Source organism: Saccostrea cucullata, unplaced genomic scaffold (assembly GCF_032062105.1).
Source record: "Saccostrea cucullata isolate Sc308-1 unplaced genomic scaffold, CSIRO_AGI_Scuc_v1 ctg451, whole genome shotgun sequence".
NCBI lineage: Eukaryota > Metazoa > Mollusca > Bivalvia > Ostreida > Ostreidae > Saccostrea > Saccostrea cuccullata.
In genome coordinates this window covers 339,984-364,812 of record NW_026930321.1, presented here as the reverse complement: position 1 = coordinate 364,812, position 24,829 = coordinate 339,984, and the positions used below count along the sequence as shown (strand labels likewise).

Here is a 24,829-nt window from a genome sequence, read left to right as displayed (position 1 = left end):
AACAAAGATAAGTCAGAACAAAATTTATTACACTATAAAATATTTTTAGCTAATAATGATCATATTGATTTAGATAAGATAATGTTAATTCTTTTTTATTTCAATATCATTTAATAAGATGCTTGTTTTCACATTTTTCGTTTTGGTAAAGAAAACTGCTATAAACGATTCCCAGGTAAGAGGGCACATGTCATGTTTATTCATTAAGTTACAGGTAGATACGCCTTTGTAAACCAGTCTTGTGGATAAAAATAGAAATCCTAAAGCATGTCTACAGGGCGGTGAGCATAACTATATTGGGTAAGTACAATACGTATTTGTATCAACTTCTCATGAATTTTATTTTATTCAGAAGCAGGCTTCTATAACTATTTTGTTTTTAGTCCATTTCCCAGAAAATCAAATTGTTGCTGATACGTCTTGGATCTTATTGAGCTCTGTTCTATTTAAGTACTATCATATTAGTTTAGAATATCAATTAAAAATGAAGACTAGTATACTGGTTTATTAATTTCGAAATTATAAAAACTACAGATTTTTTGCATTAATTTGGATGAATGTCACATTGATATTTTATGACAAAAAATATTATATACATATGGAAATGTAACTGTAAAGGGAGAGGAGAAAAATGCAGTGGACCAGACAGGGATTTGAACCGGGGCCCCCTGAATCTCCGGTCAGGTGCTCTACCAACTGCATGAGCTATATGGCCATCAGTGATCAAAGCCGTCTGACCGCTACAATCATTCCTCCCTCCTTAAAGGTCTTTGGCCCTCCAAAGACCCCAACTCAGGTTCATCCATGGCAGGCCTCTCACCTGTCAGTTCCAGTGCATGGCACAGCACCAAATGTAAGGGGAGTGGATAAAAATGCAGCCGACCAGACTGGGATTCGAACCCAGACCCCCATGAATCTCTAGTCAAGTGCTCTACCAACTGCATGAGCTATCCGGCCACTGGCGATTTATAAACTCGGCTGACCACCACATAACTACCATTGGAATATTTATATACACAATATATAGTCCAGATTATTATTTTTTAAAAACTTTTTTCTAAGAAAATTTTATTGCAAATGAAGCTTAAATTAAATTATATAAGCACAATACCAAAGAATTAAGGTTTCCAAAGACACTTAAACATTGAATCAAGGTAAATTATAAGTTACCGATACAAGTTAAAGCTGACATGAATTCTTAAAAACGTAACATTTTCATCTATGTACGACTTGTTTCATACCAACTATAGCCGTATTCCGCCATATTTCTTTTAGATACCTTGTCTCATTGTAACGATATATACCCCAATGCGCTCGTCACACTTGAATGATTTTTTGGCTTGGGTATCGACCTGTGCACTTCTCCGATGGTAAACCATATGAGAACACATGAGGTGATCAAGACATTTCAAAACCAAAATAAACAACATAATAATCATAAATCTGAATGATTATTGATTTGAATCAAAAGAAAAAAAAAATGCAAGTTTGGAAGAGAAATTTAGATTCATGAGTACGTATTTTTACAATGCGCCAATTTATGCGGAATAAACTTGAAACAAAAAGCATTAAAATCTGCAAACACTTTTTGAAATTATATCATTTGAATGGAACAAAACAACCAACGTCTTTGATTTGCAGGTCCTATGCAATTGATGCATATCGAGAAAACGCCTCGAACGCTGTAAACGTACCCATACCTGGTAATAAGGTTACTGCATCGGTTTGAAGATGTGCACAAGTCAAGTGATAAACACCCTGAATTCCATTCATTGAAATATGCATCACAAAAAAAGAAATAAACTCCATAAAAGCTCAATAGTAAAGACACTGTCATTACTCCGTACAGACTAGCACGTCAATACACTTAGTCCGTGCTGATCAGATTTTGGTCAGGTATAATATCACAAGTGGAAAGAGAAGTTATTTGGTATTTGCTCGGCTGAAAGGGGGGGAGGGAAGTATTGTAACTGCTGTTCATAAGCTATAATTGTGAATTGTCTATGTACATGTAGTTCTAATATACATTCTATACAAAGTCATGTATATAGTCTGCAGTTGATGTGCATCGCAAAATTCATTTGTCAACTAGGAGACTAATTGTTCTCGAACAATTAGAGGTCTTTCCACCTTCTTTGAATTTCAATTTCAATTAATATTTTTCTCTTTAAACTTTAATTTTATTAAAAAGAAACCAGAAATGGTTTAAAATATGACAAAAATTAAAATTTTAAAAATTTGGTAATGACCTTGACCTCTGACCTTCAAATAATATTCAAGGTCAAAGGTCAAGGGTCACATTGCAATAAACCCCATGCCTTTATGACATATTTTTAAAGTTATAAGGTTTAATAGTAAGTGCAAAAGTGTTAAAGGGCAATAACTCATTCAATGGGTCATCAGATCCTTTCGCACTGGAACATAGAAGTTGTGCCTAAAGTCCCTTAAGATGTAAGTGAAGGTTTCAAGTCTTTGTGGTTTACAGTTTCGGAGTAGTAGCAATAACAAGGTTTTTAGCACAAAGGGCAATAACTTTTAATAGGGTCAATCTTAAGGGACAATCTTGAATGAAATCTTTGAAAAGGTTTTAAGAGTACATAATAATGATGCAAAGACCTTAAGTATATGTTGAAAGACAAAAGAGATATAAAAGAGCTTAATTTCTCATTTATCGAATGACCTTGACCTTTGACCTTTACATAAATTTTAAGGTAAAAGGTAAATGAATCTTATGCAGTTAGTCACATGTCTCTATGACTTCTCGTTTTGAAAATATTTAATTATTTGTAAAATTCAAAAACTTTCAGGGGCTATAACTCATTGAAGGGGTCACCAAATACTTTCGCAATGATAGATTCTAGAGTCTTCTCAATGAGTCAAAACATTAGTGAAGGTTTCATGTCTCGGCGGTTTACGATTTTCGAAGTAGTAGTGATAACAAGGTTTTTCGCACAAAGGGCGATAAATTTTAAGGTCAATCTCAAGGGATATGAATTAAATCTTTAAAATAGTTTAAAGAGTACATAATAATGATGCTAAGACAGTTTGTATATGTTAAAAGACAAAAAAGATATAAAAAGAGCTTAATTTCTCAATTTTGGAATGACCTTGACCTATGACCTTTACATGAATTTTAAGATCTAAGGTCAATGAATCTTATGCAGTTGGTCCCATGTCTCTACACCTTCTTGTTTTGAAAATATTTAATTATTTGTAAAATTCAAAGACTTTCAGGGGCAGTAACTCATTGAAGGGGTCACTGAATACTTTTGCAATGAATAGATTCCAGAGTCCCCTCAAGGAGTCGAAAACATTAGTGAAGGTTTCATGTCTCTGCAGTTTACGGTTTCGAAGTAGTAGCGATAACAAGGGTTTTCGCACAAAGGGCAATAACTTTTAATAGTGTCAATCTAAAGGGATACGAATTAAATCTTTAAAATAGTTTTAAGAGTACATATTAATGATGCTAAGACAGTTTGTAAATGTTAAAAGACACAAAAGATATAAAAAGAGCTTAATTTCTCAATTTTGGAATGACCTTGACCTATGACCTTTACATGAATTTTGAGATCAAAGGTCAGTCAGAGCTGTGGAAAACTGCCGGTCATGCCGGCAAGACCGGCAAAAAATGCCCGTGACCGGTAAAAACGCTATCGATGTCGGTCCACATGACCGACCTCTTTCTTTGTTAAAGGTTTTTGTTTTTCCATTTTGATTTAGGGCCTATCATCGGCGCACTTCCCAGCTTAATTATCATACCTTAAATACGATTGCGCAATACTTTTTCTTTGCACGAGATCGAGGCTATAAATGAAAGCGAAACCAGCATTGTCTCGCGTGACCTTTTAAACTTACAAATGGGACAGAAGTAGGTAGAAAACATAAAAAAGACAGGCTAAATACCTGGGTACGTAAAACATTTCGACAAAAAAAAAATTCAAACACAATTGAGGAAAGCGGTAAATCTAGTACTTCCATCGTTTCGACTGTCCTAGATTTCGTTTTTTTTTTCATCAATCATGTTTATGATGTTGGTATCTTTACTATTGATGCACAGAATTTCTTAGACTCATTTTCAGGGTAAAATATAATTCCCAAATGCATATAATGTTTAAAAAAAAATATGTTTACTATGCAGATCGAATTATCATTGTCATCTGCCCGAAACAGCAAAAGTGATGAAATCTATAGTATTGTTATAAAAGCAAAAAACGAAAACGGAGGTGGACTTGGAAATGAAGTTTGAATGTTATTATTAAGTATTATAAGTAAAGTGTAATCAAAAAAATAAATGTTATGCTTTTCCTTTCAATTTTGCAACTTAATATTTTGGACCGGCAAAAATCTTCGGACTGGCATATTTTGTCTTCTTGCCGGTCCGAATGACTGGCTACCTGAAAAAGTTTTCCACAGCTCTGTCAGTGAATCTTATGCAGTTGGTCTTATGTCTCTACACCTTCTTGTTTTGAAAATATTTAATTATTTGTAAAATTTAAAGACTTTCAGGGGCAATAACTCATTGAAGGGGTCACCGAATACTTTCGCAATGAATAGATTCCAGAGTCCCCTCAAATAGTCGAAGACATTGGTGAAGGTTTCATTCTTCTATGGTTTACGGTTTCGAAGGAGTAGCGATAACAAGCATTTCTTGCATAAGGGGCAATAACTTCGAAAGCGGTCATAGTTCATACGCATTGGGTCAAATTTGTTCCTAACTTCTAATGACCTTTACGATGAACAAAAAGTCTTTTCGATAAATGTCGAAACAAAAAATCAGCGGAAGAAAAAAAAGAATAATAGGGAAGAAGAACTAGGAGACTTATTATTCACAGAACAATAAGAGGTCTTTCCAACTTTTTTAAGGGTTTCCGTGTCATTTGGTTTGAAAAAAAAAGAAAAATAGAAAAAGTGCTCCCAGCAGGATTCGAACTCGGGACCCTCAGATCTACGCTACAGAAACACGTGTATTTGTTTGTGGCACAATGGCGAGAATAATGAATAGTTCTGAGAAACACGATTGGTGTATAATGAAGATGCCGATTTCCTGTAAAAACAATTCATTTGAGTTTGTTTATACTTTGAATAAATTGAGTTAATCATACAGAGCTTATGATGCATTCGAACTTCCGTGTCGGCACTGTGTTTACAATAAAATGAAAATATAGGCGCGTTTGTTTTAACACATATGGTGAAGTCATAGGTAAGATTAAATATTCATCTTTATTTGGATTAAATTATAGTTATCAGCATAAATTAAACTTGAAACATGCATTTCATGAAGAAAACTGTGTCACATAGAGCGTGTAAATTTATCTGATAGGAAAAATTCGCTATTTTCCAGATTCATTCGATTTAATATTAAATCTAAATAAAATTGAAATAAATCTGAGTTATAGTCAAGGTCAAAGGTCAAGGTCATTCTACCCCCCCCCCTGAAAAAAAAACCCCGTATATAGGCAATTTTGATATTTTCCCAATAACCTTGACCTTTGACCTTGACTTATCCTCAAGGTCAAAGGTCGAAAGATCTCATGCATTGTCCACATGTCTTTACGACTTGTCGTTAAGAAGTTTTCAGTTCTTCGTAAACATGAGAAACCATCAGGGTCAATAACTGCTTAAAATGGTTTACGAATTCTTTCGCACTTATAGAATGAAAAGTGTACTAAATTAGTTGCAGACATTGTTGAAGGTTTTGTACCTCTACGGTTTACGGTTTCGGAGGAGTAGCGATAACAATGGTTTACACGGAAAGGGGCACTAACTTTTCGAGGGGTCAATCTTAGGGGACAAGAATGAAATCTTCAAAATGATTTTAAGAGTACATATTAAAGATGCAAAGATATTTAGAATTTGGTGAAGAACAAAAGAGCTATAAAAAAATGCTTTATTTTACATATTTTGAATGACCTTGACCTTTGACCTTGACCTAAATTTTATGGTCAAAGGTCAATGAATCTTTTGCAGTTGGTCCCAGGTCTCTACGACTTGTCGTTTAAAAAAATATCTTGATATTCGTAATCATCGCAAACATTCAGGGGCAATAATTCATTAAAGGAGTTTACGAATCCTTACGCAATGTTTGATTGGAGAGTCTACTAAATCAGTCGCAGACATTAATAAAGGTTTGGAATCTCTGCGGTTTACGGTTTCGGAGGAGTAGCGATAACAAGCTTTTATTGCGAAAGGGGTCGATACTCCGAAAGTTGTCAAAGTTCATATACGCAGGGTCAACTGCGAAAATCTTTTATGAAGTGCATTCTTATCGACTAAAAGTCTTTTCGATAAACCTTGAAACTCAAAATCACACGGCGGAAAAATAAAAAAAAAATTAAAAAAACAGAAGAAAATCAATAGGTCTTTCCAAGAAAGTTGAAAAGACCTAATAATAAGAAACAGAAGAAAATCAATAGGTCTTTCCACAGAAAGGTGGAAAGACCTAATTATAACTGATTATTTTAGTACTAATCTCAAATCTAAACCAAGTAATTTGATGTACGGTAATTATTTACTTCAAATCTTAAAAGCAATTAACTAGAATACAAATTTTTTTGTGTACATCTATACGTTCTTTAACACACACACGGAGAAAGGCCATCCCCTGTTCAGATTGACATTTAGGCATTTACTTTTTTTTAGGCGGAGAGGGGGGTGCAAAAATAATTGACATGACCGTTATTTTTAAATATTCTTGGAAGACAGACATTTCTGCCGAATTCAATTTTGAGATTTTTTTTTAAATGAGTCACTCCAACCACAAAGTATGTGCCTTTTGAGGAATGTAACTGTTTTATAATTACAATGTATGTTGTTACAGGAAGTCTTTCGAGATTTCAGTATCCCTGCCTGATAGTCTAGCTATTTTTTTTATATAAAAATAATTTCTGTAGGAGTATTTGGGAGATAATTTTAAAAGCTAGAGTAGGGGTACTTGGCACTGGTTGAAAACGGATAATTTTTATTTACTCTTTTGTATATTGAACTCGAACTCTCTCACTCTGTAACCATCCGTTAGGGCAATAATATGTATAAAATCCTACGCACTTTGTGCTGTACCATTTATTAAGCCTTGGGACGGATCAAGGATTTTTTTTTCAGGCGGGATGTCGAAACTTCATAAATTGAATAATAATTTTATTTTGAACAAAAAATTAACCCAAACGCCCAAATTGAAAGAGAAACTAGAGGTATTGTGAGCAATGAGCTTACTAAATGATACCCCAGCCTCCCATATGGTTGTAATGGCAAAGTCCATATTTTGCTGTTGTCGCTAAACCCAAAATACGTGTCGGATCAAAAAGTAAAATAGGAGGTGCACAATGGTAATATGTAATAAACTTAAAATTCTGTGAAAGTTTCATTAAATTTCACCAAGTGGTATAGGAGGATTTGCGGATAAGAGATGGGTACCCCAAACCGTAACAGACAGACGGACGGACATAACGATTACTCTATACCCTCTCACTTTTCAAGCAGGGGATATGATAAACGTGAAAAATACATCACAGGAATGGGAACATTGGGAACTTTCTCAAATACCTAATATGTCTCTGGTCTAATAAAGCCAATACACAGTATTTATTTGATAATAATTGATCATAAAGAAATCCAATCTGTTTCAGACGTTTTTAGCTCACCTGAGCCGAAGGCTCAAGTGAGCTTTTCTGATCACATTTTGTCCGTCGTCCGTCCGTCTGTCTAGCTGTCTGTCCGTCCGTCTGTCTGTCTGTCCGTCTGTAAACTTTTCACATTTTCGACTTCTTCTCAAGAACCACTGGGCCAATTTTGACCAAACTTGGTACAAAGCATCCTTGGGAAAAGGGAAATTTAAATTGTTAAAATGAAGGGACATATCCCCTCGCAAGGGGAGATAATCAAGAAAAGGCAAAAATAGGGTTGGGTCATTAAAAAATCTTCTTCTCAAGAACCACTGGGCCAGTAAAGCTGAAACTTATGTGGAAGCATCCTGGGGTAGTGTAGATTCTAAATTGTTCAAATCATGACCCCCGGGGGAAGGGTGGGGCCACAATGGGGAATCAAAGTTTTATATAGAAATATATAGGAAAAATCTTTGAAAATCTTCTTCTCAAGAACCACTGGGCCAGAAAAGCTGAAACTTATGTGGAAGCATCCTGGTATAATGTAGATTCTAAATTGTTCTTATCATGAGCCCCGGGAGAAGGGCGGGGCCACAATGGGGTATCAAAGTTTTACATAGAAATATATAGGAAAAATCTTTGAAAATCTTCTTCTCAAGAACCACTGGGCCAGAAAAGCTGAAACTTATGTGGAAGCATCCTGGGGTAGTGTAGATTCTAAATTGTTCAAATCATGACCCCCCGGGGGAAGGGTGGGGCCACAATGGGGAATCAAAATTTTATATAGAAATGTATAGGAAAAATCTTTAAAAATCTTCTTCTCAAGAACCACTGGGCCAATTTTGACCAAACTTGGTACAAAGCATCCTTGAATAAAGGTGAATTTAAATTGCTAAAATGAAGGGACATATCCCCTCGCAAGGGGAGATAATCAAGAAAAGACAAAAATAGGGTTGGGTCATTAAAAAATCTTCTTCTCAAGAACTACTGGGCCAGTAAAGCTGAAACTTATGTGGAAGCATCCTGGGGTAGTGTAGATTCTAAATTGTTCAAATCATGAACCCCGGGGGAAGGGCGGGGCCACAATGGGGAATCAAAGTTTTACATAGAAATATATAGGAAAAATCTTTGAAAAGCTTTTTCTCAAGAGCCACTGGGCCAGAAAAGCTGAAACTTATGTGGAAGCATCCTGGTAAAATGTAGATTCTAAATTATTGAAATCATGACCCCCGGGGGAAGGGCGGGGCCACAATGGGGAATCAAAGTTTTATATAGAAATATATAGGAAAAATCTTTGAAAATCTTCTCAAGAACCACTGGGCCAGAAAAGCTGAAACTTATGTGGAAGCATCCTGGTATAGTGTAGATTCTAGATTGCTCAAATCATGACCCCCTGGGGAAGTGTGGGGCCACAATGGGGAATCAAAGTTTTACATAGAAATATGTAGGAAAAATCTTTGAAAATCTTCTTCTCAAGAGTCACTGGGCCAGAAAAGCTGAAACTTATGTGCACATGGAAGTTTCATGGGGTAGTGTAGATTTCAAAATGTCTAAATTATGATCAGTGGGGTAGGGTGGGGATGCATTATGTATTACAAGGGGGAAATCTGGTAAAGAACAGAATGGTCAAAGCTTCTCAGGTGAGCGATGTGGCCCAAGGGCCTCTTGTTCTTAAATTATTTTAAGAGAGTGTTATGCATGTTTTATTACACCCCCCCACTTCCTGTCACAGGAAAATATCTTCAAAAGGTGAATGATTCGTAATAATGCATGCTTTATTATAAATTTGCTGAAGTTAAACCATGTAATCATAAATTTTACTTACAACATTTACAAACAAGAGTAATGTTTATTTTTGAAAAAATTACTTGCATTTTTTTCAATCAACCCCACTGAGCTTTCAACCTTTGATATTTTCCATGACAAAATAAAATGATCGGCATGGGCCACGTGTGTCCAAGCATCTTTTACTGTTGAGTTAGCAATGGATTACATGACTTCTGAGAAGCATTTTTCAATAAAAGTAAAATAGGATAATTCTTTCGACATGTGCACATCCCTGTAATGATAGCAATATTCAGGTAAATGATTTTATCACTGCGTTTGACGCGTTTTCTCGACCTGTATGGATTTTTGCTGTACATGAATGTGTTCCATGTTAGTGTATTTTCAATATTGCAGCAAATGCATTCAAAAATAATTTAATTCTCGGTATAGTTCTATTTTATTTGTTGAATTTTTACTTTTCAAACATGTATTTGGTCAGTTTATGGACTTCTTAAACCTATGCTATCGGAGATGTGTACATGTCGACAGCCAAGCTAGAAAATCACTCAAGTGAAACAATTGTACAAGGCTATATATAGCAGGTACAGGTGACCAAAAATTTTCAATTAAATATGGCGGAATCGAAGAAATATGGCGGACAAAGGCGTACAGGAATGTAGTAAGTCGTACAAAGATGAAAAATGATGGTCTTTTAAGAGTTCATGTCAGCTTTAACTTTGATTTCGGGTTAAGAGTTGTTGTGCTGGGTTTGACAGGTCAAGATCGCTACCTTTTATTGAAGGCAATTTTTAACACGTGATGATGTCTTTGTCACACCCGTTCTCTAATCAAGTGAATAAGTCCCAAAGTATGACAGTCTAGTACAGCAAAACTCGGTTATAACGAAGTCACAGGGACCTATGAAATTACTTCGCTATATCCGTAATTCGTTATAACCGTATAAGAAATTCATTAAATTTATATAGCTGGGGATCCAATATGACTTCGCTATATCCATAAATTCGCAATATCCGTGTTCGTACTTAACGAGTTTTGCTGTATGTGTTTACGATTCAATGGCGACATGTGGTTTTCGTCGGTTTACTGCACAATATTTAACTCGTCACCGGAAAAACTGTACAGCTTCTTTATCACTTTATAAGACCGAAATTGAAAGATTATATTCTAAAGACATTGCTCCATGCTGACATTTAATATTGGAGTTATTTTAGATGATTAATAGTTGCTTCAAGTACCGTACAAATGCTTTGACGTTTGCATGTACATATGCATAAAACACTTTCTGTAATATTGAGGGGTTAAATAATAATTGCACACCATCTCCTGTTGTCTAGAACTAAGGACCTTTATACTACCTGCTAAAACTATGTACATGTGTATCAAGTGAAAAAAACTCAATGTTTTATTGACACGATAGCACCTACATCTCTTTAAACAGTGGTTTAGGCCGATGTATTGTAAGTTGATATAAGGCTTCATAAAGCAAATTTTGTAAAGGTGAGCATAGAAATGAAAGATTATACATCATTTTAAATATTTCTTTCACAAATCTCAAAAAAAGAATTGAAAATAAGTTTCCATGGAACATTTCAAGTTACCCTTTATTTTCAACACAGCTGGGTACTTGTAGTAGCTCACAATGCATTGCGATTCATTCAGCAGTACGCAAAGTAAACAGATTGCTAATTTACATGCAAATTTATGCTGACGTCAGAAAATCTAGTGGTCTCGACCTGTTTTGAGTTTTCTTTGTAAAGATTTGGTCAGGTTACAGATCAACTTAACACCACCAACAGCCATGAGATGTTTCACAGCATGCAATATGCCTTTGTCACTTACCGGTAATACATTTCTTTTTCAGGGCAGACAACTGAATAAAAAAGGATGTGGCTATCATCAGTGATTGGTCTCTTTGCCTTTAATGTCCTTGCTACATTGGGTACATGATCTTTTATGAATGATAATAAATATGATAAGATTAAAAAAAAGGATTATGTTTAAATTCAAGCTGAATACTTTTGTACTGTCTTGTGAAGGAAGTCATTATTATAGTATATATAATCTAACAGAAGAGTGTCAAGCACTAGATGCATTTTGTTATGTTATTGCAGTAAATGGACAGAATCCTCCCACATGGATCAATGACATGAACGCATTAAGAATCGAAGAAGACACAGCAGTGGGTAAGTAATGGTACAAGTCATGGAAGGTGTAATGTCAATTGTAATGGTACAATTCATGCAGCTATCAATTGTAATGGTATAAGTCATGAAATGTGTGCTTTCAGTTGTAATGGTACAAGTCATGTAAGGTGTACTATCAATTGTAATGGTACAAATCATGCAGGGTGTACTATCAATTGTAATGGTATAAGTCATGTAAGGTGTACTATCAATTGTAATGTTACAAGTTATGCAGGGTGTAATGTCAATTTTAATAGTACAAGTCATGTAAGGTGTACTATCAATTATAATGGTACAAGTCATGCAGGGTGTTCTGTCAATTGTAATGGTACAAGTCATGTAAGGTGTACTATCAATTGTAATGGTACAAGTCATGTAGGGTGTAATGTCAATTGTAATGGTACAAGTCATGTAAGGTGTACTATCAATTGTAATGGTACAAGTCATGTAGGGTTTTACCATCAATTGTAATGGTACAAGTCATGTAAGGTGTACTATCAATTGTAATGGTACAAGTCATGTAGGGTTTTACCATCAATTGTAATGGTACAAGTCATGTAGGGTGTAATGTCAATTGTAATGGTACAAGTCATGTAAGGTGTACTATCAATTGTAATGTTACAAGTTATGCAGGGTGTAATGTCAATTGTAATGGTACAATTCATGCAGCTATCAATTGTAATGGTATAAGTCATGAAATGTGTGCTTTCAGTTGTAATGGTACAAGTCATGTAAGGTGTACTATCAATTGTAATGGTACAAGTCATGTAGGGTGTAATGTCAATTGTAATGGTACAAGTCATGTAAGGTGTACTATCAATTGTAATGGTACAAGTCATGTAAGGTGTACTATCAATTGTAATGGTACAAGTCATGTAGGGTGTAATGTCAATTGTAATGGTACAAGTCATGCAGGGTGTACTATCAATTGTAATGTTACAAGTTATGCAGGGTGTTCTATCAATTGTTATGGTACAAGCCATGCAGGGTGTTCTATTAATTGTAATGGTACAAGCCGTGTAACGTGTACTATCAAATGTAATGGTGTAAGTCATGCAGGGTGTTCTATCAATTGTTATGGTACAAGTCATGTAAGATGTACTATCAATTGTAATGGTACAAGCCATTCTGGGTGTACAATGTACTATCAATTGTAATGGTACAAGTAATGTAGGGTCAACTGTCAATTGTATCAAAGCAATGTTCACTTAAAACAATATATAATTTCTTTTCCAGTTACATTATAAGAATAGTTTTTTACTTTAAAGTGGATGAAAAATTTGTTCATGTACTGATAATGTGTGGGGAAAACTGTTTCAATCAATATATAGTTTAAACATGTTGATTTTCCTTTGCATGGAATTGAAGATGAATGATAGTTTTGTGAATTGCAACATTCAATCTGAATATGTGTTGCTAGGTACTGTTGTCTATACACTGTTGGCCCAGGGAGGGGGACCAGATGGCATCACCTACGATATGTTGGAAACAGATAAGTTTATTGTCAACAGAGCGACAGGTGAAGTAAGATTGAGGAGGCTGCTGGACTATGAGGTAAAATAAATACATCTTGTCTTAAGATATAGTTTCCAAATGCTGAATTTCTTTAAGTCTGTTTACGGTAAAACTTAAGGGTAATGAGTCAGACTCAATTAGGTTAAAAAAAACAATCTTTTTTAGATGTCTAAAGATGAAAGGTCATGGTTAATTCTTCTTTCCTTTCTTAAACCTTCCACCCAATTATTTTGTCTTTAAACAGGGGACATAAATTCCTTGCATTAGGTTGTATAATATTACAGTCAATTCAAAATTAAGATTCACTTTTTTTTCAATGAAATAAAATAAATTTATGATATATTAATACCTTATAAGTGGAAATTTTAGTGAGACGCAAATTTAACGATTTGTCCTTAAAAACGGGTATTCAATTTTTAGCTAGAAGCAATTTTAGCGATATGAAAAAGCTCACTAAAGAGGTCATTACAAATAAAATGCAATTAATTTTTAGCGATATGCAATTTTAGCTATCTTAGCACTCTTGCTAATAAAGCCAAAATTAAATCCTCGCTAAAAATTCTTATACGGTATATTAAATTCAAACTCCGAATATTTAATTAGTATGGGAGTCAATTTTATAAACAAAAAGATATATCTTTATTTATTGTAGACAAACCCAACTTTATTAGTAACAGTGATAGCCACTGGCAGCAATGGATTACAGGTAAGGCAAAAAAAAATTAATTTCTTGGTTCTCAGGCCCTCCCTCATCTCTTCCAAGGGTGCCTCATTGACCCTTTTTATTGCTAAATCAATAAAATATAAACACCAAATCACCTCCCTCATCATTTTTTGAGGTTTTGTACAATGTAAAAAGCTACCTCATCATGTTTTGGGGGCAATAAAAAAGAAAAAAAATGCTTCCCTCCCTCATCATATTTCTTGAAAAAAGGCCTGAGAACCAAGTAATTAACATTGCATGGCCTAATTAATAAATTTTTTTGAAATAGTGGTAGATGTAAACTTAACTTGCTAGATAACTGTTCTCTTGTGCTAACAAAAACTGTACTAATGGTAAATACCAATTTCTTAAATTTATTGAAAATTTGTAAACTTGACAAAAACTAATGCATTAATGAATGAAATTGATAAATTAAGGTGATCTTTACAGGCTCAGAGACAGTCTAGAGTTGTCATCATTGATGCTAATGATGAACCACCTGTGTTTTCTACAGACACACTGACGGCATCAGTGTCTGAGGTGAGTTTTGATATTAAAGGGCATGTAGAATATATATAAGGTCTTCCATGATTTCTAGTTGGATATGATTTTTAGCTCACCTGAGCCGAAGGCTCAAGTGAGCTTTTCTAATCAAATTTTGTCCAGCGTCCGTCTGTCTGTCTGTCCGTCTGTCTGTGAACTGTTCACATTTTTGACTTCTTCTCAAGAACCGCTGGGCCAATTTCAACCAAACTTGCCACAAAGCATCCTTGGGTGAAGGGGATTCTAGTTTGTTCAAATGAAGGGCCACGCCCTCATTCAAGGGGAGATAATTGAGAATTAGTGAAAATTTGGTGGCATGTTTTAAAAATCTTCTTCTGAAGAACTACTGTGTCAGGAAAGATGAAACTTATGGGGAAACATCCTCAGGTAGTGTAGATTCAAATTTGTTCAAATCATGACCCCCGGGGGTAGGGCCGGGCCAAAATGGCCGATCAAAGTTTAACACAGAAGTATATAGGAAAATTCTTTAAAAATCTTCTTCTCAAGAATAGCAAAGCCATAATTGATCATATTTATATGGAAGCATCCTCAGGTAGTGTAGATTCAAGTTTATACAAATCATGACCCCTGGGGGTAGGGCAGGGCAGGGCCAAAATGGCCGATCAAAGTTTTACATAGAAATATATAGGAAAATTCTTTTTAAAATCTTCTTCTCAAGAATAGCAAAGCCATGACTGATCATATTTACATGGAAGCATCCTCAGGTAGTGTAGATTCAAATTTGTTCAAGTCAGGATCCCCGGGGGTAGGGGAGGGCCAAAATGGCCGATCAATGTTTTACTCAGAAATATATAGGAAAATTCTTTTAAAAATCTTCTTCTCAAGAATAGCAAATCCATGACTGATCATATTTATATGGAAGCATCCTCAGGTAGTGTAGATTCAAGTTTGTTCAAATCAGGATCCCCGGGGGTAGGGCAGGGCCAAAATAACTGATCAAAGTTTTCATAGAAATATATAGGAAAATTCTTTTAAAATCTTCTTCTCAAGAATAACAAAGCCATGACTGATCATATTTATATGGAAGCATCCTCAGGTAGTGTAGATTCAAGTTTGTTCAAATCATGATCCCCGGGGGTAGGGCAGGGCCAAAATGGCCGATCAATGTTTTACTCAGAAATATATAGGAAAATTCTTTTAAAAATCTTCTTCTCAAGAATAGCAAATCCATGACTGATCATATTTATATGGAAGCATCCTCAGGTAGTGTAGATTCAAGTTTGTTCAAATCAGGATCCCCGGGGGTAGGGCAGGGCCAAAATAACTGATCAAAGTTTTACATAGAAATATATAGGAAAATTCTTTTTAAAATCTTCTTCTCAAGAATAGCAAAGCCATGACTGATCATATTTACATGGAAGCATCCTCAGGTAGTGTAGATTCAAGTTTGTTCAAATCATGATCCCTGGGGTTAGGGCAGGGCCAAAATGGCCGATCAATGTTTTACTCAGAAATATATACGAAAATTCTTTTAAAAATCTTCTTCTCAAGAATAGCAAATCCATGACTGATCATATTTATATGGAAGCATCCTCAGGTAGTGTAGATTCAAGTTTGTTCAAATCAGGATCCCCGGGGGTAGGGCAGGGCCAAAATGGCCGATCAAAGTTTTGCATAGAAATATATAGGAAAATTCTTTAAAAATCTTTTTCTCAAGAATAGCAAAGCCATGACTGATCATATTTATATGGAAGCATGCTCAGGTAGTGTAGATTCAAGTTTGTTCAAATCATGACCCCTGGGGGTAGGGCAGGGCCAAAATGGCCGATCAATGTTTTACTCAGAAATATATAGGAAAATTCTTTTAAAAATCTCCTTCTCAAGAATAGCAAATCCATGACTGATCATATTTTTATGGAAGCATCCTCAGGTAGTGTAGATTCAAATTTGTTCAAATCAGGATCCCCGGGGGTAGGGCAGGGCCAAAATAACTGATCATAGTTTTACTTAGAAATATATAGGAAAAGCCATGACTGATCATATTTATATGGAAGCATGCTCAGGTAGTGTAGATTCAAGTTTGTTCAAATCATGACCCCTGGGGGTAGGGCAGGGCCAAAATGGCCGATCAATGTTTTACTCAGAAATATATAGGAAAATTCTTTTAAAAATCTCCTTCTCAAGAATAGCAAATCCATGACTGATCATATTTATTTGGAAGCATCCTCAGGTAGTGTAGATTCAAGTTTGTTCAAATCAGGATCCCCGGGGGTAGGGCAGGGCCAAAATAACTGATCAAAGTTTTGCATAGAAATATATAGTAAAATTCTTTTTACAATCTTCTTCTCAAGAATAGCAAAGCCATGACTGATCATATTTATATGGAAGCATGCTCAGGTAGTGTAGATTCAAGTTTGTTCAAATCATGACCCCTGGGGGTAGGGCAGGGCCAAAATGGCCGATCAATGTTTTACTCAGAAATATATAGGAAAATTCTTTTAAAAATCTCCTTCTCAAGAATAGCAAATCCATGACTGATCATATTTTTATGGAAGCATCCTCAGGTAGTGTAGATTCAAATTTGTTCAAATCAGGATCCCCGGGGGTAGGGCAGGGCCAAAATAACTGATCATAGTTTTACTTAGAAATATATAGGAAAATTCTTTTTAAAATCTTCTTCTCAAGAATAGCAAAGCCATGACTGATCATATTTACATGGAAGCATCCTCAGGTAGTGTAGATTCAAGTTTGTTCAAATCATGATCCCCGGGGGTAGGGCAGGGCCAAAATGGCCGATCAATGTTTTACTCAGAAATATATAGGAAAATTCTTTTTAAAATCTTCTTCTCAAGAATAGCAAATCCATGACTGATCATATTTATATGGAAGCATCCTCAGGTAGTGTAGATTCAAGTTTGTTCAAATCAGGATCCCCGGGGGTAGGGCAGGGCCAAAATAACTGATCAAAGTTTTACATAGAAATATATAGGAAAATTCTTTTTAAAATCTTCTTCTCAAGAATAGCAAAGCCATGACTGATCATATTTACATGGAAGCATCCTCAGGTAGTGTAGATTCAAGTTTGTTCAAATCATGATCCCTGGGGTTAGGGCAGGGCCAAAATGGCCGATCAATGTTTTACTCAGAAATATATAGGAAAATTCTTTTAAAAATCTTCTTCTCAAGAATAGCAAATCCATGACTGATCATATTTATATGGAAGCATCCTCAGGTAGTGTAGATTCAAGTTTGTTCAAATCAGGATCCCCGGGGGTAGGGCAGGGCCAAAATGGCCGATCAAAGTTTTGCATAGAAATATATAGGAAAATTCTTTAAAAATCTTTTTCTCAAGAATAGCAAAGCCATGACTGATCATATTTATATGGAAGCATGCTCAGGTAGTGTAGATTCAAGTTTGTTCAAATCATGACCCCTGGGGGTAGGGCAGGGCCAAAATGGCCGATCAATGTTTTACTCAGAAATATATAGGAAAATTCTTTTAAAAATCTCCTTCTCAAGAATAGCAAATCCATGACTGATCATATTTTTATGGAAGCATCCTCAGGTAGTGTAGATTCAAATTTGTTCAAATCAGGATCCCCGGGGGTAGGGCAGGGCCAAAATAACTGATCATAGTTTTACTTAGAAATATATAGGAAAAACCATGACTGATCATATTTATATGGAAGCATGCTCAGGTAGTGTAGATTCAAGTTTGTTCAAATCATGACCCCTGGGGGTAGGGCAGGGCCAAAATGGCCGATCAATGTTTTACTCAGAAATATATAGGAAAATTCTTTTAAAAATCTCCTTCTCAAGAATAGCAAATCCATGACTGATCATATTTATATGGAAGCATCCTCAGGTAGTGTAGATTCAAGTTTGTTCAAATCAGGATCCCCGGGGGTAGGGCAGGGCCAAAATAACTGATCAAAGTTTTGCATAGAAATATATAGGAAAATTCTTTAAAAATCTTTTTCTCAAGAATAGCAAAGCCATGACTGATCATATTTATATGGAAGCATGCTCAGGTAGTGTAGATTCAAGTTTGTTCAAATCATGACCCCTGGGGGTAGGGCAGGGCCAAAATGGCCGATCAATGTTTTACTCAGAAATATATAGGAAAATTCTTTTAAAAATCTCCTTCTCAAGAATAGCAAATCCATGACTGATCATATTTTTATGGAAGCATCCTCAGGTAGTGTAGATTCAAATTTGTTCAAATCAGGATCCCCGGGGGTAGGGCAGGGCCAAAATAACTGATCATAATTTTAATTAGAAATATATAGGAAAATTCTTTTTAAAATCTTCTTCTCAAGAATAGCAAAGCCATGACTGATCATATTTATCTGGAAGCATCCTCAGTTAGTGTAGATTCAAGTTTGTTCAAATCATGACCCCTGGGGGTAGGGCAGGGCCACAATGCTCAGGTGAGCGATGTGGCCCTTGGGCCTCTTGTTATCCAACAAGTTGTGTATTTATCCCCAAGTCTTGGCGAGTTGGTCAGGATTAAAGTCATATCCAATGTCAAATAATAAAAGATTCTTTTTACTCTATGTTTAATACTTCACAACCAATGGTTTACACTGTTTTTATATAGGATTCCACTTAATTTTATTTTCTCATGCTAACGCAAAAACCTTTGTGATGTCAGAACTGCACTTTTAAAACTGTGGGATATAAAAAAAATATCCATTGAGGCATATCCACAGGATAAAGGGGTAGACATGGGATAAAATTGATGATAACATTTCAACAAAAGGAATATCTAATGATAAAGTACTTCAATCATCACTTCAGGGGTTATTGGTGACGTTGCTCTTGCTTGAATATATTTAATGCTTTCAGATGTCTCATGGTAATGCTAAGGCCCAAAATCTAATTTTACATGTCTGTTTAGCTCATTTTGAAGAAGTATGTTTTTTTTTTAATCATAGGATGCCCCCATTGGTACTACAGTGTATTCCAATCTCAGAGTCACTGATGTTGACACATCTAATACTGGTACAATTACAGTGGAGTGTAATGTAACAAAAGCCCTAGCTAGCCCCGTAAGTATGCATAATATTATTTAGGAAGATCATAGGGTATATGTACTTGAATTTTATGATTAAATGCATTTTGAGATTTTTCACTTTTTTCCTTTTTTTCTAGTATGTTGATGTTTGTAACAAGTTTAAACTAAATCGTCAGACATCTTCCAACAAGGATTGGAATGGATTTATTTATTTAGATGGAACTCTGGATTATGAAACTAGACCATTTTACCAGATGCCTTTAACAGCTTATGTAAGTACTGAAAGAAATTCACCATAAACTACTGGGCCGTAATTAAAGTACTTCTTATCTCCCCTGATAGCTCATGATTTTGGCTTATGCTTAGATGAAGGTCCATGGGATGGAACTTTCCCAACTTATTATAAGAATGGAATCTGAAGGGTTGATCCAGTTAAAATAATAAAAAGAAGACAGAAAACTTTGAATTATTAGACCCCCTCCAAATAAAGGCATTATGCTATGAACCTTATAAGACCCTCAATCCACTGGAAAGAAATCAATTCAATGTCAGCCATGTCCATCCTATTAAAAAAAAATGCATTACATTTTTTATTCTATAAACTACATGTATTACCATCCCTCACCCAAAATACTGGCATTTAATTAAAATTCAATTTAATAAGTTAAGAGTTCCTCAAGAATATAAAAAAAGAAAAGTTCACTATAAAAAAAAAATATGTTGGTATATGTTCCTGAACCCTTTCAGATAATTTTCAGTGGAAAAGCCTAAACTCATCTTGAATGGCAGAACCGAAATCTCTCAGTAAAAGAAATGTTCAATTTTTTTTTAATTGTCTACTTTTTTAGGATGGTGTACACTACACAGACAGAAGTTTAGAAATAACGGTGTTGAATGTCCAGGATGCTCCGCCCAGATTTATTATAGCTAATGACGTCAACACACCAGAGGGATTACCAGCGGTAAAGTTACCTCCCTTCTTTCACCATTTTTCAAAAAATAAAAATGATTAGACAAATAATAAGTTCTTTAAAGATCAAATATTTTGAATATCTTTAATGTTTTGAAATATACTGATTTATAAACTAAATGTTCCACTGGTTATGCTTGCTTTATGTGATGACAGGGCACAAATGTGAACTACGTGAAAGCAGTAGATGGGGATACAAGCAATCCTAGAGACATTCAATATTTTTTTACACAAAGTAAGTTTTTACTGTATTTTAAATATATGATAATATGAACCAGCATGCATTGAAATAGAAGCATTTTATATTGTGTAAGTTTTGTTCTTGCATTATATTTTGTTCTCTCTAATATATGAATATTTTTAGTTCTATGGGTTGTGCAGATTTTATTTTGGAAGTTGATATTGTTATTTGAAAAGATGCAGTCTACTAAATATGAAATTTTAAAAAATATAATGTTAATAAAAATATTCTCTACATTCATTTTGGTAAAGAACGGTGATTAAGAGGAATAAACTTAAAAAAAATATACAAAGGTCAAAGTTGTTTATTTTCACATATTGTTTTTCACACAACAAAAACGCGGGAAGACTTTCCCTGAGTCTTGCCATTGTTTTTGTTGTACACAAAGAATTTCAATTCACATTTCATTATTTTAAGCTGGTATGTTTTTTTTTCGATTTATTTATACCGTAATTTTTAGCTCACCTCGACGAAGTCGAGATGAGCTTATGCTATACCCCCAGCATTGGCGTCGGCGTACCAGGTTAAAGTTTTAGGAGCAAGTCCATTCCCAAGTAACTATAAGCCCTACCTGAATCAAACTTGCATGGATGATGCACCTAGGGATGGACACTACCAGACTTGCTACGGATGCTGGATCTGATTTACATTTTCCAGATGAGTGACCAGGTTAAAGTTTTTGGAGCAGGTCCATTCCCAAGGAACTATCAGCCCTACCAGGACCAAACTTGCATGGATGATGCATTTAGGGATGGACACTACCAGACTTGCTACGGATGCTGGATCTGACCTACATTTTCCAGATGAGTGACCAGGTTAAAGTTTTTGGAGCAGGTCCATTCCCAAGTAACTATAAGCTCACCTTGACCAAACTTGCATGGATGATGCATGTAGGGATGACACTACCAGATATGCTTCGGATGCTGGATCTGACCTACATTTTCCAGATGAGTGACCAGGTTAAATTTTCGGAGCAGGTCCATTCCCAAGGAACTATAATCCTACCCAGACCAAATTTGCATGGATGATGCATCTAGGGATGGACACTACCAGACTTGCTTCGGATGCTGGATCTGACCTACATTTTCATTCCCAAGTAACTATAAGACCAACCTGAACACAACTTGCATGGATAATACATCTAGGGATTGACACTACCAGACTTGCTTCAGATACTGGATCTGACCTACATTTTCATTCCTAAATAACTATAAGCCCTACCTGAACCAAACTGGCATGGATGATGCATCTAGGGATGGACACTACCAGACTTGCTTCGGATGCTGGATCTGACCTACATTTTCATTCCCAAGTAACTATAAGCCCTACCTGAACCAAACTTGCATGGATGATGCATTTAGGGATGGACACTACCAGATTTGTTTCGGATGCTGGATCTGACTTATTTTTTCCAAACAAGAGCCATGTTAAAGTTTTTGGAACAGGTCAATCCCAATGAACTTCCTGGTCCTAGATATGCAGTATTAACAAAGTTATGAATATTTGTTTACACTATATATGGTTTTCATGCTAGACATGTAGAAATGTGTATACACCATGTAAGGGGTTAAACAGAACTTGCAAGAATATTGTTGTCTGGATAAATACTAACTATTAAGAAAATATGATATGAGATTTGCATTACTTACACTGATAACATTCGTCGAGGTGAGCTTAGTAATCTTTGATTACCTATGTTTTAGTTTTAAATTTTGTTTGTTAGCTTGTTAATTTATTCATTTAGTTATTTACATTGTTCATTTATTTATTTCTTTGATATGTTGTTCCGTGATTTTTCATTTCACATTCTTCACATTTCATTTTACAGATGGTAAGTTTACTGCACATTACAGTTTTCTCCCCTTTCCAAGTTTTAAACATAGCACCACAGTAAGCTTAATTTAACATTGGCGAAACGTTTTTCCTCATAATTGCTAAAAATAATTACATTGATAAGGTAAACAGATAAATGTTAAACATGTTTCAAGAGTTAATCTTACAAACATTCAAAGTGTTTAGTTTTTTGGGTTTTCTGGCTTGGTTAACTTGCATGTAGTTGATACAGATTGCTTTATCGGCTTTTCATTTTGTTGTATTTTTTTCAGTGTTGTATGTTGATATTTTCTTATGGAAATCAATCTTTGTTGTTAGATAACATTGCACGTTCATTTATATAATTTTTTTTTACCACAAAAGTATTAATTAATACCCTCAATTATCTTACAAACTAATATTTAATTACTTTTTTATTTAAAAATTCTTCTTGTTTAGCCATAAACCAGAAGAGTTTATGCAAATTGTAATGATCCATCATCCGTCTTCCATGGTCTCTGTGTCTATTTCTTGGTCTAGAAACAATTTTTCAAAATACTACAATTTTGTCCAATATCAAGAAATCTAATGGTTTACATGCAGACCACCAAAAGATAGACGAGCCTTTTTTTTTTTTAAAACAAAATTATTTTGTTAAAAACAAGTACCCTGGGGTTTAGAAGACTATTTTCCAACAATCTGTTGGAATTCCCATGGGTACCAATTGTGTCCCATTATCAGCAGTCCCATTTAATGAAATATTTTTCAAAAATCTTCTTCACAAGAACTACTTCACCAGAAAAGTTTAAAATTTTGTGAAAGTTTTTTTTCTGTGTCTACATTTAAGTTTGTCCAACCCTTGGAGATAGAGGCAGCCTTATAATTACATTGTTAATTTATGATATAGAATCACTCTCAAGAAGTGTGGATACAAGTTGTACAGAATATAGCCCATAGAGTAGAGTTAGGCCTCAATAGACAATCAATGTGTTTTACATAAGAGTATACCATAGAGAAAATCTAATGAAAAACATCATGGCCATGGGACTCAGGTGAGCCTTGTGGTCCATGAAGATGTTTATTTTTACCCTCTTTCCATCAATTTAGAGTCAAAGCAGTTAAATCAGCACAAATAAGTCTGTTCAAATTATTCATTTGCTGGAAAGTGTAACTGTTTTACAATTTGAATTCAACTCAAACTTCATATTGCATATCATACCGGTATCTTAAATACAGTCTTCAGTGCTGGAATTGTCTAAAATTCATTCTCATTGGATTTGGGATAAGAAGTGCTCTTTAGTTTGGAAGGAGACATGTTGAGTGTTGAGAAATATTCTCTCTTTCCAATGCAATATTTTCAGTACATGTATTGAGTGTATATATTTAGGGCAATTAAGACTGACATTTTTCTTGGAACACTTAGTACCTCAAGTTATATTATTGCAAAGCATGTGCATCATAGATATAAAACTTATCAGACTTGTTGCTTGTTTATGAGTAAATATCATTAGTTGATTCCATCTAAAAAGATTAATTATGTTCATAGATATAGTGGGTATGGTTTGACAATGTTTTCTTACAATTTCAATACACTATGCAATTTTTTTATGCTTTGACAAGGTTCACAGACAGCTATGCTTTAGTTAGTTTAAAGCTTTTAGAGTAAAAGAGCTTTAGCAAATTAAATTTAAAAAAGAAAAAATTAAAGAAAAGGCATGAAATAATGAAAATGACAGTTTTACAAGATTACAAGAAAAAGCATGTATTCCTTTAAAATAAACTGTCATGTAATTTTTAAGTCGTGATCATATTATTTTTACAAGACAGTTTCTGAAAACTTCAAATAAATTTATTTTTTAACCAAGCAAGTGAACTTCTGAAGATCAAAATTGGCTTGGCAGTGTGGGAAAAATATACGAATCTGTAAAAATGAAATTACAGTGAATTTTATTATGGCTGACTTTACATACTTCATAATAAGGAGTGTGGATAGAAGATGTTTTGAAAGCATAAAAATGTGATAAATATCCATTATCAAGCCTTACATGTTCATAAGCCAACAATGTAATATATAGATATTTTCTTGCAGCAACTGGAGACAAATTTATTATTGATCCTGTGACTGGAAACATAACTAATAGAATCCCTTTGGACCGTGAAAGCCCAGCCTTTGCCAAGGGCCATGAAGATTTGGGCATCATTGTAAGTACAGTAGAACACCATTATAGCAAACATGCTTATAATGAATTGATGCTTACAGCGAAGTAATTTTCATTCCCCATGACTTTATTTGACAGTGAAATCTTTATTTTCATGTGGGGATTAATTTTCTTTGTTTTTAAGACATGAAGAGATCCAGGAATTTATGACCACCACAAAATTTAAAATTTCATATGAATTTCTACTTAATATTCTCCAACCACAAAATCTAGTCTCAAATCCAATATTTTTTCCTAAAACCGAAAATTTGCTCCCATGAAAATATGTGATTTTACAGT

General features: G+C 34.8%; 2 protein-coding genes across 2 annotated transcripts in view; one reads left to right on the top strand and one right to left on the bottom strand.

The window, feature by feature from the left end:
- The window catches only part of LOC134283726 (cadherin-23-like), a 60,726-nt gene that overhangs the window by 29,307 nt on the left and 6,590 nt on the right, over positions 1–24,829 (bottom strand). The window lies entirely within an intron of this gene.
- LOC134283740 (cadherin-87A-like) overlaps positions 189–24,829 on the top strand; it is a 46,348-nt gene continuing 21,707 nt past the window's right edge. Inside the window, exons 1-11 of the mRNA XM_062766219.1 lie at positions 189–300; positions 11,248–11,325; positions 11,498–11,569; positions 12,990–13,123; positions 13,737–13,790; positions 14,238–14,327; positions 19,229–19,342; positions 19,446–19,580; positions 20,157–20,270; positions 20,435–20,513; positions 24,421–24,533. Coding sequence (XP_062622203.1) covers positions 11,271–11,325; positions 11,498–11,569; positions 12,990–13,123; positions 13,737–13,790; positions 14,238–14,327; positions 19,229–19,342; positions 19,446–19,580; positions 20,157–20,270; positions 20,435–20,513; positions 24,421–24,533 — 960 coding nt within the window. The 5' untranslated portion in view covers positions 189–300; positions 11,248–11,270. The remainder of the gene's footprint in view (positions 301–11,247; positions 11,326–11,497; positions 11,570–12,989; positions 13,124–13,736; positions 13,791–14,237; positions 14,328–19,228; positions 19,343–19,445; positions 19,581–20,156; positions 20,271–20,434; positions 20,514–24,420; positions 24,534–24,829) is intronic.